Source organism: Podarcis muralis, chromosome 6 (genome assembly GCF_964188315.1).
Source record: "Podarcis muralis chromosome 6, rPodMur119.hap1.1, whole genome shotgun sequence".
Classification (NCBI taxonomy): Eukaryota; Metazoa; Chordata; class Lepidosauria; order Squamata; family Lacertidae; genus Podarcis; species Podarcis muralis.
Window position 1 is genome coordinate 36,057,016 of NC_135660.1, and position 17,300 is coordinate 36,074,315.

Genomic DNA, 17,300 nt, shown 5'->3' on the forward strand with positions numbered 1-17,300 from the left:
CTTTTCTGATGAATGTTAACTATCATTTGCTATTTCACTGCAAGCACAAAGCCGAGTCAGAAATACAGTGCCATATTGGGTATGAAGTATGTGAGAGAGACTCTTTCTGTTAAACATTTAGTGCACTTTGTTTCAATGTCTGTTTGCTCTGGTCACTGGATAATTACTTGTAAATTACAGGACTGCTGCTGTTACTATAACCCCCAGTTTATAGTGTGACTCTTCAGCACAAAACATGTCTGGAAGCTATGGGTAGTTGCACAATTCTGAACAGATTAAATTTGAATCCAGACAAACTGGAGTGATGCTGATTAGATATCCTTGTATCCTTAAGGGAGAAGGTCAATGGAGTAACAATTATTCCATCAAAATATATGCAGAATCTGGGAGCCTTGTTTGATTTTGCCCTGTGTTTTGGTCAGCATGGTCAAGTTCAGAATCTCTTTTAAATGTCTCTCATTGTTGGATAAAAGCAGAAACTATTTCTCTAGTGCCAGCTGAGCCACAACTGATTTGGAGAAATCCCTGATACATTGTCTCTACTTGCTGATTTGAAGATGGTCCTCATTGTGTTCCTTCCTCCCTGTTAGTAACTGTGTGCATGTGCTACAGCAGGGAAGTACGTCTCTGTCTTTGGCCAGGCAGACACCTGTCCCTGAAAAGCTTCAGGAGGGCTACTGGCCAGGCAGTATTGGTGTATCTTGCAGCTAGCTGGTGCTTCTCCTAGTGGGGTAGGAGAGCTGAAAATAATGCCAATATATTTCACAACTGGCAACCAGTGTACTCCCTTTGGTTTCAGATAGTACATGGATACACCAGTAAAAAAAAAGCATGGGGCTTAGTTTGGTCAGAATCGAGTACTATATACTTCCAGAATTAATTCTAAATACATTACTTCTGGTAAATGAGCCACCATACCTGCATGAGGGCCATGAAAAGTTGTGTCCTGGGCTTTTGGGACTCCTCTATCCATGTACTGGGATGTGGGTGGCGCTGTGGGTTAAACCACAGAGCCTAGGACTTGCTGATCAGAAGGTCAGCGGTTCGAATCCCCGCAATGGGGTGAGCTCCCATTGCTCGGTCCCTGCTCCTGCCAACCTAGCAGTTCAAAAGCATGTCAAAGTGCAAGTAGATAAATAGGTACCGCTCCGGCGGGAAGGTAAATGGCCTTTCCGTGCACTGCTCTGGTTCACCAGAAGTGGCTTAGTCATGCTGGCCACATGACCTGGAAGCTGTATGCCGGCTCCCTCGGCCAATAAAGCGAGATGAGCACCGCAACCCCAGAGTCGGTCACGACTGGACCTAATGGTCAGGGGTCCCTTTACCTTTTATCCATGTACTATTTGAAACCAAAGGGGCGCATTGGTTGCCAGATGTGATTCCCCCCCCAACTATCCCAACATAGCCTGAGATGGACCACCCTCAGGTTTCTGCAACAAAGAGGTCTCTGGATCATCCCCTTGCTTTGCACTGAGAGGAATAACTGCCAGATTCCTTTGTGAAGTGAGGGCTAGACCATCCCTGGTGAGGATGCCTTGAAGCAGCAATAATATGACTGAGGGAGGATCTTGGTAAGAGATCAGGCTCACCACACTGAATAAATTGGTAGTCCTTGGTGTAAATTAAAGCATATTGTGGTGGGTGGCTGTTTGTTCCTGCATAAAACTGGGCAAATATACCTCTTACGTTGCTTACTCTAAACTTTAGAATGATGTTTTCAAACAGTAAGTCATTAAAATGTATATAGGTTATCTGTACTTCCTGTAGGGCTGCAATGTTTAATCAGTTAATTGGTTAGTTGAAAACAACAACAACTAGAGAAATGCTGTCAAATAACCAAATACAGTCGCACCTTGGAAGTCGAGCAGCCTAGTTCTTGAACGTTTTGGCTCCTGAACAATAGAAAACTGGAAGTGACTGTTCCAGTTTTTGAACGTTGTTTTGGAAGCCGAACATCTGACAGGACTTCCGCAGCTTCTGATTGGCTGCAGGAGAGTTACTGCAGCCAATCAGAAGCTGTGCTTTGGTTTTTGATTGTTTTGGAAGTTGAGCAGACTTCTGGAACGGATTCCGTTCGACTTCCAAGGTATGACTGTAGTACTTTTTTTAAATTTTTAACAGAAATACTTATAAAAGCTGCAGGTGGCAAACATCTTAAAAAGTATTCTCCCTTTCCTTTAAAATAGGAGGTAATTATTATTATTTTTTAAAAGATTCCTGCTTTGCTACTCACACATTTCTTATAGAAATGGAAGAAAATATGCTTCTTGCTTTTACCAGAATTCATTACAATTAATCAGTTAATATTTATTTATAATCAGTTACCACTCTAACTTTCTGGTTTTCGTGCAGGTAACAATTCAACAGGGCAGTTGTAAGCTGCATCAAATTAAATCTACTAGAGAGACACTTGAGAGGAAAGGAACTAAAGGAGTTCTTAAGTTGTACATTATTTGCTAAAGAATTGTTATGAGTTTGCATTAAAATAGAAAGAGAGATAATCATTCAGTAAATCCTCACCAGTGCCAGTAACAAAGAAGTACCTTTCCTGCTGTAAGCCAGAGTGCCTTTTAAGTAGCTCAGAACTTCATATCAAGTAACCTTTCATCTTGGTTCTTTGCTGGTTGAGATGGGAGGAGTAGAATGGAATTACTAAAAGGTGTGTAGCCTGGAGGGACAAGCTGCTCCTTTGTTAACAGGAAAACTGAGGCTGCAGTCCTGTTATAAACTCCCATTGAGCTCAGTGGGACTGACTTCAGAGTAGGCATGCCTAGATTGCACTTCAGTTGCACTCTTAACAAAAGCTAAGTTGAACATAGAATTTAAATGTATTTTAGTCATGACATTTCTTATTTGGGGACATTTTAAGGCGCTTAAATCTGTCCCGACTCCTCTAGACAGTAATTAAACAAAATCTGATAGGTTTATGACAGTGAAGCTTCTGGCATATACAGAATTAGGTGGTGGTGTGGGATGGAATGATCAGTGAACTAAATGGTTTATAGTCCAGCTTCTGTGGAAAGAAGTGAGAATAGATTGGTGTTAAAGCTGCATGTGGGTCAGTCTGAAGAGCAGGGAGGCAGAACTGTGTGGTTAACTAGAAGGACTTGGGCAAAACTATAAATAGGGCCTAAAGTCAGGAGGGATGAAGCAGGAGTTGCAAGCAAGGTGGATTGATTAATGGATTTAAACCAGTGCAGTATAAAATAAAATAAAATAAAATAAAATAAAATAAAATAAAATAAAATAAAATAAAATAAAATAAAATAATAAAATAAAATAAAATAAAATAAAATAAAATAAAATAAAATCTTATGGTTACTGGCATACTACAGCAAGTGTTTTTCATCCAATGAAGATGAATTGCCTCTGTTTACTAGGTAGAATGTAACTCCCCATGTTTGAGAAATGATCAAATTAGTTCTTAATTTACATAGAAACGTTCCTTTAATCCAATGGCCTGGTTCATGCTTCACATTAAACCATAGTTAAAATAAGCTGTGGTTTAATGTGAGTGGGCAAAACGCTGGTGGACACTGCAGAATAATAGGCAATTAGCTTAATCCCCGTTTCTGTTGTGCTGCTGAGAAATGTCATCCGGATTCAGGCTCAGGGTTGGTTTTTCTCTTGACAAACCAGAACAGAAGCCAATGTTTGGTCTTTGGTTTAAAGTTTGTAGTTTGGAGGAAACAAATTGCAAACCTAAGTCGCATGATTCAACAAACCAGACCATAGCTTATTTTCCAGGAGTGTAACAGGAAGAGGGGAGGAGCAGAAAAATCATTCACATTGATTTGAACTTGCCTGGTAACTATTTGGTTGCAGGAATTAAGTCACCTTTCTAATCAAAATAGTCTTGTTTGATGAGTAGTAATTATTTGTGCACCTGTGACTTCCATTAGGCAGTTTAATGAAATAATGAGCCCCACGACAGCAAGGGAGATTCTGTTATTTGAAACAAATATTTTAGAATAGTGACCCAAATGCTGGAAACAGCTTTCAAATTACCTGTTTAACATTAAACATATATACACATTTATTTTGCATCCAGCCTGATGTTCATTTAACAAGATAATTATTTTTTTAAAAAACACACACAAAAGAATAAGACTATTTCATGGGCTATGTTAATTGGGTGACATAGCACCTTTTCTTGTTGGAGGGGTCATGTTACATCCACCCAAAACAAAGCACTGGAAAACCACCATCAAGCAAATAGAAAGAGACTTAATTGCAAGCCATTTCCTAGGCTCTTTTCAGTTCTGTTTGCTTCACAGAGTCTACTGCCTTATTACCATTTTGCTGCAGAATGATCAAAGTTGTGTGTTTCTACTCACTGCTGTTTTGCAGAATTATGGGAGGACTGCAGGTATGAAGTGCTGCAGTGAGAAATACCTCTATTGCCAAAAAACGTGGTACCCAAATTTTGTATCGTGTCAATAATCTCTTTGGGAGGTTACAACATACAGAATAAAATCTAGATTCTGTTCAGTGTGTGTGTGTTGTCTGATGCATCTTTAAAGTTGATGCTTTTGTGGTGCTGGAAGAACTCAAAGGCATTTTCTTCTCTTTCTGTGGTTTTGTGGGCAGTGATGTTAGTATGAAAATGGCATTCTATATTAAGGTGCCACCAGGAAAATAATGTTAAAATTTCAGAAGTGTAGGTGGAAGGGCTGGTGAGTCAAGATGAAAGGGGGAAAAAACCAGCTTCAGCTTTGCTCAGTTGGCAGCAAAAGGCACAGAAATTTAAGCGCAGAATGGATTTGACAGTAGTAGATGTGAGGGCATGTGACAGAGGCAGAAGGACTTGAACAGTCAACATTTTCCAAACAAGCAGCAAGCTGGCAGAATTGGTAAAAGATCAAGGTGATGTCTTGTTTCAGTGTCCCACCCCCAAAACACTGTGACTGGAGAACCCTGATAGAATAAGTACAGTATCGTTGATTAGAAACTAGAACTGTTAGTCACAGAGATCTCTCCCCCACCCCTATCTTGCTCTGCCCAAGTATTTTTCTTACGTGCAAGGTAAAGGTACCCCTGTCCGTACGGGCCAGTCATGTCCGACTCTAGAGTTGCGCGCTCATCTCGCTTAAGAGGCCGGGAGCTGGCGCCGTCCGAAGACACTTCCGGGTCACGTGGCCAGCGTGACGACGAAGCTGCAGCTGGCGAGCCAGCACCAGCGCCGCACACGGAAACACCGTTTACCTTCCCGCTAGAAAGCGGTACCTATTTATCTACTTGCACTTAGGGGTGCTTTCAAACTGCTAGGTGGGCAGGAGCTGGGACCGAATGACAGGAGCTCACCCCGTCACGGGGATTCGAACCGCCGACCTTACGATCAGCAAGTCCTAGGCACTGAGGTTTTACCCACAGCGCCACCCGCGTCCCTTTACGTGCAAACTTGGGTACAAATGTTTCACTTTTTGCAGGTGTACTATCTGCAGTGCTTTTTTTGATTTCTGAATTTCCAAGATGCCCCAGATTCCTTCAGAGGTGCCTGATTTGGTTTAAGATGCCTTAGGAAGATACTACTTGCCTGAATCTGTCTGAAACACCATGCTTCTGTTCAGGATTCATTTGAATCTGTTGCACATTTCTAATAAGATCTCTTTCCCCTATAGAGAATATTAACAATGTGTGCAAGACTTGGAATTCAAGAAGAGTAAACAAGGTGTAACATGCTTTTGCTATCTCTACTGACTCTGTGTTTTATTTAATTGCAGTGCATCGACTAGGCATTAAGTATCATGTCTGACAACGGAGAACTCGAAGATAAGCCGCCAGCTCCACCCGTTCGGATGAGCAGCACTATCTTCAGTTCAGGAGGGAAAGATCCATTATCTGCTAATCATAGCTTGAAACCCCTGCCCTCTGTTCCAGAAGAGAAAAAGCCTAGGAACAAAATCATCTCTATTTTCTCTGGCACTGAAAAAGGTAAGATGCTGCATTGTGTGGGTTCAAGACATTCTTCCCTTTGCAACTCCATTGTTCCATATGCATACTTTTAGCTAGGAAACACATGAGTTACAGAACAGTGCCACATGGATCTCATTTCAGTGATTGCACTGGCACACAAAAAAGTAGCAACCAGCTTCACTGTTACTCAGCTGGGCAAATGCAGTGGGACTCCTTGGGTTTGTGTTCTTTTTCTTTTGGTCCCTCTCCCTAGGAGTGGGGAAAATAATCCGGTTGAGTACATGCAGGTTTTCTCTCTGTCACTCTTCCTGCTAGGAAGAGATTGGCCAAAAGCAGGCCATTCCAGCCAGGGTAGATCCAAATAGAGTCCTGTGACAGAGGTCTACCTGGAGGCAGCACATTGGAGCTATGCTTTCTCTTCCTCTCCCTTCTCTGGGAGGCAGAGAGAAACAGACTGGTATGTAGCCTATGAAATGGAGAATCGCCCTCCTTTTTACGAGGGAATGGGAATTAGAACGCAACTGAACATACTGTACACTCTTGTCTAGTTGGCTGGAGGCAATCCTCCCTGGATTCATCTTTGTTAAATTTAATACCTGAAGTCAGACTATAGGCCCATCTAGCGCAGTATTTCCTACTGTCACGAGTGCAATCCTAATCCCACTCGTCTAGGAGCAAGCCCTGTTGAATTTAACAGGACTCACCTCCGAGTAGACATGGTTAGGATTATCCTGTAAATTTCACTAAGCCCACTTTTGACTAAAATTAGTAGAGCTGTGTTACAGACTTGTGCAGCTTTAATGTTTTGAAAGTTTGGAGGATTTGAGAAAATTAGGCAAATGTTTTGGAGAAAATGGCCGGAGGAAATGAAAATGCTTACATCTTAATCTTTGTTATAGTCTTTAACTGCCCACCTAATTGTAAGCTTAGACGTGAGGTGAAAAATATAGGTTGCAAATGTACTTAGCTCACACAAGTACAATGTTATAGAGCCAACATGCAGAAACTAGTTTCAAATGGTCATTTTCCAGTTTGAATTGCAAACACAAAGATGCAGGAAAATCTAGGCAAAATGCCTTCATCCTACCAAGCAAGAAATGCAGACCCAAAAAAGCAGGCAGCCCCCTCCTGCAAATAACCAAATGCCCTCAATTAAAATTAAAAATTGAGAGAGGCTGGGGGGCTTAGTGAGTGCCAGGATGGGTGTTTGAGTTTCCTTCTACATGACTTAGCTGAAATTTGTTGCATGTCTGTTTCAAGACATCCTGGTTACTAGAATCATGGGGCATATTTGTGCACCTAAGAGTTATGTTTAAAGAATATTTGCTGGCTAGGTTTACTAAATTTTAAAAGAGCTGTTTTACAGCTGTTTTCCTAGGCTGACTATTCTGTTGTTCTTGTAGGGAGTAGGAAAAAGGAAAAAGAAAGGCCTGAAATCTCTCCCCCATCAGACTTTGAACATACCATTCATGTTGGCTTTGATGCAGTTACAGGAGAATTCACTGTAAGTATGCCAAGCTTCTCTCTGTTCAGTGTGTACTAACTTATGGTTGATAAGTAATAGAATATTTTCTTTTTAAGCACTGTTGTTACCAGTGTATTTCATCACTGAAAAACATTCTCAATACATATTTCTCCTGTTGCACCAATAGGAAAGCTGTAGAAAACTGAAATAAGGAAATGGGGTAAATTTAACTTAAAATAGATGTTATATTGCAAAATACTGTTTCTCATTATAACAACAAACTGGACCGCTTTATGAACTTATGCTGACTTGTTTCATTGTATTTTCTGCAGGATCTTGAAATAGTGATTTTGTCGTGTGTCCATTTGAATTATTTAAACTTGTGGATTTTATACTTTAGATGTCATTTTGTATTCTTTTCCTAGGGAATGCCAGAGCAGTGGGCTCGGCTGCTACAGACATCAAATATCACCAAGCTAGAACAGAAGAAGAATCCTCAGGCTGTCCTTGATGTGCTGAAGTTCTATGATTCTAAAGACACAGCAAGACAGAAATATTTGAGTTTTTCTGCTACAGGTAATCTTTAGAATACTGTGGGAAAATTCAGGGGGAGCCTCAGATTGTTCTTGAGAAGCGTTAAAGAATTTGCTTCTAAAATGAAGAAGCAGTCTGCAGTGAAACTCTTCAATGTATAGTGCTTTGGAGAAATGGCAGTGTGGGGCACCAGCTTTCAGTAAGCCAAAATTCTAATGATGGATAAGATCCATTACTGCCCCTTTAGTTTAAATAGTTAAAAGAAGTTTATTTGAAGTACTTGATCATGAAAGAATAAATAATATCCATTCATTTTCTTAAACATTTTTGAGTCTATGATCCCTATCTTTGTATTCTTACGTTTTTTGTTTTTTTGTAGAAAGTTAAACTGAGTTGTACACAATTGATTCCCAAAGGATGGAGGTTTAGAAGAAGGGCTGTAAAAAACTTGCAGGAATCATTGTATATATTGATACGTTGTCATTAATAGTAGGGTGGGGAATTGTAGTGAGCCGTTGTACAAAATTGAGGGGGAAGGGTCTTGAAATTCTAAAGCTCATTAACTAAGCTTTCAGGCAGACATAGTTGGATACAACCCTAAGTCATTCTCAAAGTTCACCCATAGAAATCAGTGCAGTTAGTCAAATTTACGCATTTCACTCTGCTCTGAGTGTGTTGAGTTGGATAGAACCCATATGCTACTTGATACTTTCAGGTATTCTCTGTATTTGATGAGGACAGATTTTCAGAATAGTTATAATATTCTCACATTACTAATGAATTTGATACCACACAGTTTTAACATAGGCTCACAAAAATACTGTGAACTAACATCAAATGTGAACATGTAAATAATAATAAAAAAAAAAAAAACAGACAAACAAGGCTTATAATACCAAAATGAGATGAAGACTTGGCTTGCCCTTAATTTGGGGTTTGAATTCACATTAGTTAAGGGTCAACAAGTTTGGGTTTACCTACACGTATAAAACTTTGCTTTTCCAGATTATCCTTAGTTTTGATGTAACAGTTTTGGTATTGACTTTCAGTTTATGTAGAGGTTTCGTTTAATAGAAAATAAAACTGGCTCTAAATGTTTTAGGCACAGATTATATCCACATTTATCTAGAAAGCTGGGTTTTAAAAAAAGTGAACCTATTCTACTGAGAGCATGAAAGAAGAATAGAGTTCTTAACTCACATTTCAATCTCTCCTATAGAAAGACCCCAGTACTTTTCATTTAGCATTGTTACTCCTGTTGTAAAACGCCTTAAAATCTTTCGGTGTTTCTGTTGGTTAAATTTTCAAATTTCTCTTTTTTTAGACAAAGATGGATTCCCCTCAGGAGCACCAGCAGTAAGTGTGCTTTATTACATTCCTTACATTTCTCAGAAGTATTCACACTGCTCTATTGCAGTTCTTGATGTGAATCAAGCCTAGTGAGATACAGTAGCTTTGAAGCTTTGCTTTTTTGAGTATTGTCTGGTTTGAGATATGAGTCACCAGAGGCCTATACCTGACTTTCTTTTTTAAAAAAAATAAAGCTGGATACATCAGTAGATGGGATTCTTTCTTGGTCCACTCCTGTAATTTATTACGTCACTTGTCACGTGGTTGACAAGTTCAGAGGCTGATGTTGTATCAAAACCAAAGTTCCATATATCCACTGTCTTGCTTGCCAATAGCAAGGACCCCCCCCCCCCCCCCCGGTCCAGTGTGCATCAAAACATTGCTTCTCCTTTCCTTCCTCATTTCGGCCGTTGAGAGGTTACTTTTTGTCCTTTTGAGTTGGGCTTCTTTGGCCAGTGCTTTTGCTGGCTTCATGTGCTGTTGTTACTGCCTCCTGCAAAAGCCCCTAGGGAAGGGGGAGAGATTATATACTTTATTCACTCCACAGAGAACTTGGGGAGTGGGTGGAGGGAGTTCAAAGGCAGTAGCAGTGAGGAGCTGCTTGAAATGCTCTTATCAGGATAGACAAACTTTGGCTATAGGGCTGCATGCAGCTCCTAGCCTAATTTTAAAAGGTCTCTGCAAGCAATCAGTTCAGACCCCTGGCAAGAGTGATCTGCCTCTCTCCTAGCAGTCTGTTGTACAAAGGAGAAAAGAGAGAAGTGGTGGCTTTGGCCCCACCTACTGCAGGTATACCATCCTAAATAGATTAGTTCAGAGGCAATGCAACCCTCAACAGAAAAAATAGTTTCCCACGCCATACTATTCTGATCTTATATTTTTGTATACTTCCTTATAGTGAACTTTCTAAATGTTCTATAGAAGGGCTTAATTTCTTTTACTTCTTTCTTTTTTTTAAAAAAAAACAAAACAAAACTCAAAACTTCTAGCCCAATGCAAAAGGGTCAGAGCCTGCAGCACCTGAAGAGGAAGATGATGATGAAGTGGCTCCTCCAGTTATTGCCCCACGACCAGATCATACAAAATCAGTGAGTTGTTTTATTTTACCTAATAGTTTCTGTCCATAACTTACCAGTCTGCAGGTACAACGGGAACATGATTTGGGAGTCTCGTATTCAGATCTCACTTTAGCCAGAAAAAAAATAATCCCTAGATTTCAGCAGTGGTCGTAATCTATAGCTTGGAAATAATATTGACCTATGTGGTATATGTGAAGCTCTTGAAGGGAGGCGGCAATGCTATATAAATATGTAAAGTAGTGGTAGAATCCTTTCTCATAATTGCAGTGCTCTTTGTGGAGGCTTTCAGCCAGACATTTCTTCCAAATTGAGCATTCTATCTCTCTCCTTCCATTGAGCTTGGGGGTGGGGTTGTTTTGCTGAGCATGTTGATACCTGCCTCTTGTTGTTCAGTGCCTCCACTCTGGTTCCATCTCTTGTCACTTGAGTTTCCTATTAGAGGGGGTGACTGGCTTTTACTTTGAAACAGCATTACTTGTGCAGTGAGAGCTTGGCTTGTATAGTTGTTTCTGAGTTTGCAAAGAATGTTTTAGTAGTTGTATACAAGGGAATGTTAGCTGTAATTTGCAAAATTGTTTGGGAAAGTTCTCATCTACCATACTCCATTTAGAGCTTAGTTCTATAAAGGATTCATACGACTGTATGCTACTGTAATATACAGCAGTCAGTTGGGTCAGTTGTAATTAAGTCCCTAATGCTACAAAAACCTATAGCTATTCATATCGGCCTATAGGCTGTAGTAGCCGTGGAGCCACATTGACTAAAAGGATAGCCATAAATCTTTCACGAGAGATGTTAAGTATTAGTGGCAGTTTCTACCTGAAAAGAGATTTGTTACAGTAATATAATGGCTTTATAACTATGATGTTTCCTTGCAGATTTATACGCGATCTGTAATAGATCCCATCCCAGCACCTTCTGGTGACACGGGTGACACAGTTGCTAAATCAGCAGATAAGCAGAAGAAGAAAGTTAAGATGTCAGATGAAGAAATCACGGAAAAGCTGCGTAAGTTGAAATTCTAAGTCATCACTTGACTAGGGATATGTATATGATTAGCCCAAAGTCATATGTACTGAGTATTCTGTATGGTGAATCAGCCATTGACCCTTCTAGTCACACACTGTATTTAACCTTATTTTGACATCTTTTCACCCCTTTGTAGGAACTGTGAGCAGATTCTCTTGAAAAGAGGCATTGTGTGAATGGTGTGAGCATTGTTATTGCTAGCTAGCAATCCAGGAGCTGAGGAAATGCTGAAGCAGGAACTTATAGCTGATGCATTGTTAAGGAGCATATCCTGTGTTTGCACTGTTCTCACATTATTTTTCACAGGAAGCAAACACTTTTGTATGAATAGACCTATATAGGTACAGCTCTTCCTATCCAGGGTAGGGACAAGATATGACAGTGTTTTAGAAAGTAATGAAAAAGTGGCTGTCGGTACTATGCTGAAAACTGCTTTTACTATCCAAAATATTCATATAAAGTTGTCTTTTGAAAGTGTGAATATTTAATGGAAAGGCATTTATCAATATTTTGTTACACTACATTTGGTAGCTGCTTAGAGCAGTGTCTTGAGATGATCATGAAAAGTCTTCGTCTGTTTAAAATGATAACTTGCGTGAAGTGGTTTTATTTGTGAGAATAGTAGTGGGATTTTATAGAAGTTTCAGCATTTCAATAATCTTCTAGGCATGTATATGTTGCTCATACTAGTTCCATTGTCAGCAGTAAAGTAAGCAAAAACTGACTTCCGAATGCTCGTAATTACACCTGCTAATCATAATGAAGCAATATATGCCTTGAGTGATATGAACAATTGAGGTTCTTGTAAAGGTTTAGATCACTGCTACATCATTGAAGAAGATAAAATGGTGTGGATCTTAACTTTCCTTCTGTGAACGGAACACTTTGCATTCATGGAACAAGGTTTTCCTGCTTCCTCCTTCCTTCTGTTGCCTCCTGTACCTCCTGAAAGTTTGCTCCTGAGGTTTGGAATATCCTTGAAATATGATGTGGGATATGGGATGGCTCAGGAGGCATCAGGTTGAAAAGGGAGTTGATGAAAGTCCTTGCCCCCTTTAATTGAACAGAGGAACAACTTAGGAACTGAATCAGTGTTGACTGTTTTATTGATTGAAATGTTATGTATTAGCTTTCCAACGAAAGTCAATAGTGCATCTTAGTTGGTTTATAATACTCCACATGGAATTTTCTTTTTAGGAACTATTGTGAGTATAGGAGATCCCAAGAAAAAATATACAAGATACGAAAAAATAGGACAGGGGTGAGTACTGACTATGAAATAAGTTAGTGGAAGTACCGTTTTCTTTGTCTTATTTGGCATTTGGTTTCTGCTTACAAAACCAGAAGTATCAACAATAGATTAGTATACATAATAATAACAACAACCAGATGCAAACCTCCAACAGAAGTGGAAATTTTGAAACAATTATTTTGAGTGCTTTGCTACTTACCCTTTACTTTATGGGATGAGGAGGAACATTTGAAAAAGAATTCCAGTCAGCTTGCCATTTGTTTGCTGTCTATCTTTGGACTGTTACTGGGGCAGTGGAGTATGGAATTAACTTATCTTAAGCATCAGTTATCTGACTAGTAGTCTGTGTCTAGATAATATTGCAAAATGCTCTGTTAAAAGGAAGGTCTTGCTTTTCCTATTCCTTATTTTACAGTAGAACCTTGGGTTGTGGACATAATCCGTGTCGGAGGCACGTCCGCAACCCGTAGCGCTCACATCCTGAAGCGCCACGTCTGCACAGGCGCTGGTGCGATTTAGCGCTTCTGCGCACGCGCAAGCGGCGAAACCCAGAAGTAACCCGTTCCGGTACTTCTGGGTTTCCCGTGATCCGTAACCCGAAAACACATAACCTGAAGTGTCCATAACATGAGGTATGACTGTATAGGCATTGATCTTATTCTGTTGACTTTTTTTAACCTAGAACTGGAATAAAAAGGAAGTACAGTGAAAGTTAGTGCAGCCTCTTTACCTGTTCATGCACATATGCATTAGAGATGTGAATGTTAATAGAATTGTGTATTTTCTTTTCATAGGGCTTCGGGTACAGTTTTCATTGCCATTGATGTAGCAACAGGACAGGAGGTAGGAACAATATACCTTCTACCACCTTTGAATTTTCTTTTTAGAGTGGTCAAATCAAATGTTACTGTGCTTTGGTTTTCTTTTTTTAAAAAAAGACTGATCTCCCAATAGTGAATTCCTCATAGCTGTGTGCAGAAGTAATTGCTTTGTACTGTAGAATCAGATGATAAATTTTAAAATAACATATGGAGGGTACCACGTTTGGGAAGGCTGTTCGAAATTCCAAAAGGAAGTTAAGTTGTTAATTAAACTCTCCCATGTTTTTATCATAGAAAGCTGCTTCTGTTTAAAGAGTTAAATTATAATTTATAATTTGTTATGCTGCCTTCATTTGTGACGATGATGTTTGTGAGAGCTGCCCGTTTCCCAAGTTTGTGGGAGAGCTAGCGCTTTCTTTTTTCTTTTACAATACAGCTTTATCTGTCACTGTTAGTTCATAACTAGTAAGAACTGAAATAATGACTTTTAAAATGTGGAAAACTGAGTTTCTTGAAAATAAATGTGAATCAAAATTGGTGTCAACTACTGTAGACCCCATTTTTGGGGTGAGAAAAAATGGACACATACCACTATACCTCTTTTTTGGCTGTCTGGTGCCCTTGTTTCAGATTCAAACTATAAGAGCTAATTTTAGTACTGGGCCCATTACACATCATAGATACTTCCTTTCTTCCAAATGTTACACTTCTAACCACAGCGTTACATGTTATCAGGCTTAATTGTGCAGTCTTGTTGCTGTTGTTTTTATTTCATTCTTCTTCTACCTTATGTTCACCCCTGCACATTCTTGGCTCTCATAGTTTCAGACTTTGTTGTTAGTGAACATTTCTTTTGCTGCCAAAATGTCCTGCCAACTTTTGTCTGTGAGGATTATGTTAGTTACTTGGATCAGTTGATCTGTCAATGGCAACCAAATGGTTGTCTCAGGAAAAGGAATGTAAAGAAACTACCCATTTGCCTTTTTTATTGTAACATTTGAAAATGTTCATACTACAATTGTCTTTCTTTGAATATAAACTTCTGTTGAATCCCTTTTCACCCTTTTAGGTTGCTATTAAACAGATAAATCTTCAGAAACAACCCAAGAAGGAGTTAATTATCAATGAGATCCTGGTAATGAAAGAGTTGAAGAACCCAAACATAGTCAACTTTTTGGACAGGTAACAAAACACATGCTATAGCAGCTAGAAGGTTTGGACGTGAAAACCCAAGTTCAACACCTTACTAGGTTGTGAAGTTCACATCCTTGGACAAATCGCATTTGCCTTTTTTCTATCTCTTGCAAATTTTGAGAGACCAGGGTGCTTCTCTGAGTCTTTGGAAGAAGGGTGGGATAAATATGCAATGCATAGTAGACTGGCCTCTCTCCTGAGGTACAGAACACATTTAAATATCTGATACTTCTGTAATATAGCCTGAAATAACTCCTTATTCCCTCTATCATTTGTTGTCTTAAGTCAGGTTATCAGTTTAGCTTCTTAAGAAGTCTAGATAATAGAGACATTATTTATACAGTGGTGCCTCGCAAGACGAAATTAATTCGTTCCACGAGTTTTGTCGTCTTGCGATTTTTTTCGTCTTGCGAAGCACGGTCGGGAAAGTTTTGGAAAAGCTTCAAAAATCACCAAAGTCTTTAAAAACCTCAAAAAAGGCTACCACACCGCGTTCTATGAGTTGCTCCTCGAAGTCAAGTCGCAACTATATTAACGGTGTTAAGAAAAAGAAAACAAACTTGCAAGACGTTTTCGTCTTGCGAAGCAAGCCCATAGGGAAAATTGTCTTGCGAAGCAGCTCAAAAAACAAAAAACCCTTTCGTCTAGCGAGTTTTTTGTCTTGCGAGGCATTCGTCTTGCGAGGTACCACTGTATTAATAACTTCATGTACCAGACCTATATTTTGTAGACAAGGGAAGTGTCTGATACAAGACTGATGTTCCTGGAAACATGCACACAGACCTTCCTGCTGCAAATATTGCTTCAATTTTGGATCTTTTCCATATACAGTGGAACCTCGGTTGGCAAACACTTCGGAAGTCGAACGTTTTGGCTTTTGAACGCTGGCAACCTGGAAGTAAATGCTTCCATTTTTGAACATGCCTTGGAAGTCGGACGGCTTCTGAGGCGTGTTTCTCCATCACATTGAGATTGTGTTGTGCATGGTGATACATAAAGTTGTAATAATGGTAATAATTATTTTGTCTCAATAATTTGTTATGTTTGAACTTCATCAATTTCTACCTTCAGTTTCCTAATGGAAGACGAATTGTTTGTCATAATGGAATATCTGGCTGGTGGATCCCTCACAGATGTTGTTACGGAGACTTGCATGGATGAGGCACAGATTGCCGCTGTCTGTCGAGAGGTAGGTGATTGATTGAAGAAAAATAAAATTTGCTTCCCTTAGTTAATTAACTTTTATTATAATTGCATTTACATTACTGAGGCAGGTTTATCAAGGCTGGGAGTTGGAAGCCTGTAGCCCAGCATTTGGGTTTGAGCCTTGTGAAGTAGCAGTAGCCATGCAAGTCTTTTCATCTTCTGAGATACAAACCACAACATTTTAAGAGTACACACTGTCTAGTTTTCACTGAGGTGGCATCCCTTTATGTAGTCTGTACCAGTTCAGACCACGGGAGGGCTTATATAATGAAATGCTCTTCACAGAAGAAAAGTATTTGAACACATAGAGAACAGTGTTGGAGAAGAGTAGTTGCTGATCCAGTTGTAGAGATTTAACACATACTGGATGCAGTAGCACTCTCCATAAAAACAGAGGTTAGTAGTTTGAAGAGTTTGGTGATATTCTGGTGGAGGCAGCTATTGTTAGGTTACTGTTGTGCGATCAATGAAGTGCAAAAACTACGTAGAAGATTCAGCAGAGATTTCAGCTGGCGATTAGTTCTTTCATTCTTTTTAAAGAAGAGAATGACTAAGCAAAGTCTGGCAAATGGCACAATTGACAAAAGTTAACAAAGTGTATTGGATAAAGAGAAGGAAGACAGCATAAATCAAGTTTTGAGATAGAGGGTGCCCCATTGCAAATTATTTTATAGACCACTGGAAAGGCACCGTATTTTTCTGTACTATAAACATGCTTCCTTCTGAAGTAAGCATATGAAAGACCTTTCACTGAAAAACAGTGGATTGACCTTAATTATGTCAATGTTTATTAATGGTTTTGTTTGATGTTTTTAGCTGGAAACTTTTGATATTAAAAATGAGTGAAGATTTATATCATGGACATATTGTGTGTATTCAACTTGTTAAAATTGTAAATATGGAACATAATTTTTAAAATTGCTAGACTATACAAATCATTTGTTACCCAGTGAGTAAAGCATTGTTTGAGGTTACTAAACTGTCTCTAGCCGATGTGAATTTTGAACATGTCTAGACAAGATCCCTTCCATTGTTTCCATACAGTGTTTGCAGGCATTGGAATTCCTGCATGCCAATCAGGTTATCCACAGAGATATTAAAAGTGACAACGTACTATTGGGAATGGATGGATCAGTTAAACTGAGTAAGTGCATGTCAGTTACTTCCAAACATGAAATATGTGGCTGAACAGTTGGGTGGTGTTACTTTGCACATAAGTTTCACAGCAAAATTCACTGGTATGAATTTTAGTGTAATAGCTGCAGTGACAAATATAATTCTGGGCTCAACAAGTCTTTGCCACTAGACTGGCTATGCGGCTGAGAAGACAGGGAGAATATATTATTTGGAAGCCACATAAATATTTTTGCATGTATAGATCAGATTGCAGTATAAAGTACGTTAAACTAAGCCAGCTTCATAACTCATGGTTTGAAATAGGCTTGTTTTGAAAC

At 39.3% G+C, this 17,300-nt stretch overlaps 1 protein-coding gene across 3 annotated transcripts in view; it reads left to right on the forward strand.

Annotated features, from left to right (window-relative positions):
• The window catches only part of PAK2 (p21 (RAC1) activated kinase 2), a 46,220-nt gene that overhangs the window by 22,282 nt on the left and 6,638 nt on the right, over positions 1 to 17,300 (forward strand). For all 3 annotated transcript variants that reach the window (XM_028730920.2, XM_028730921.2, XM_077929991.1), the window contains exons 2-12: positions 5,724 to 5,934; positions 7,320 to 7,420; positions 7,807 to 7,957; positions 9,240 to 9,271; positions 10,255 to 10,353; positions 11,223 to 11,352; positions 12,571 to 12,634; positions 13,420 to 13,468; positions 14,516 to 14,628; positions 15,712 to 15,829; positions 16,891 to 16,990. In XM_028730920.2, coding sequence (XP_028586753.2) covers positions 5,748 to 5,934; positions 7,320 to 7,420; positions 7,807 to 7,957; positions 9,240 to 9,271; positions 10,255 to 10,353; positions 11,223 to 11,352; positions 12,571 to 12,634; positions 13,420 to 13,468; positions 14,516 to 14,628; positions 15,712 to 15,829; positions 16,891 to 16,990 — 1,144 coding nt within the window. In that variant the 5' untranslated portion in view covers positions 5,724 to 5,747. The remainder of the gene's footprint in view (positions 1 to 5,723; positions 5,935 to 7,319; positions 7,421 to 7,806; positions 7,958 to 9,239; positions 9,272 to 10,254; positions 10,354 to 11,222; positions 11,353 to 12,570; positions 12,635 to 13,419; positions 13,469 to 14,515; positions 14,629 to 15,711; positions 15,830 to 16,890; positions 16,991 to 17,300) is intronic.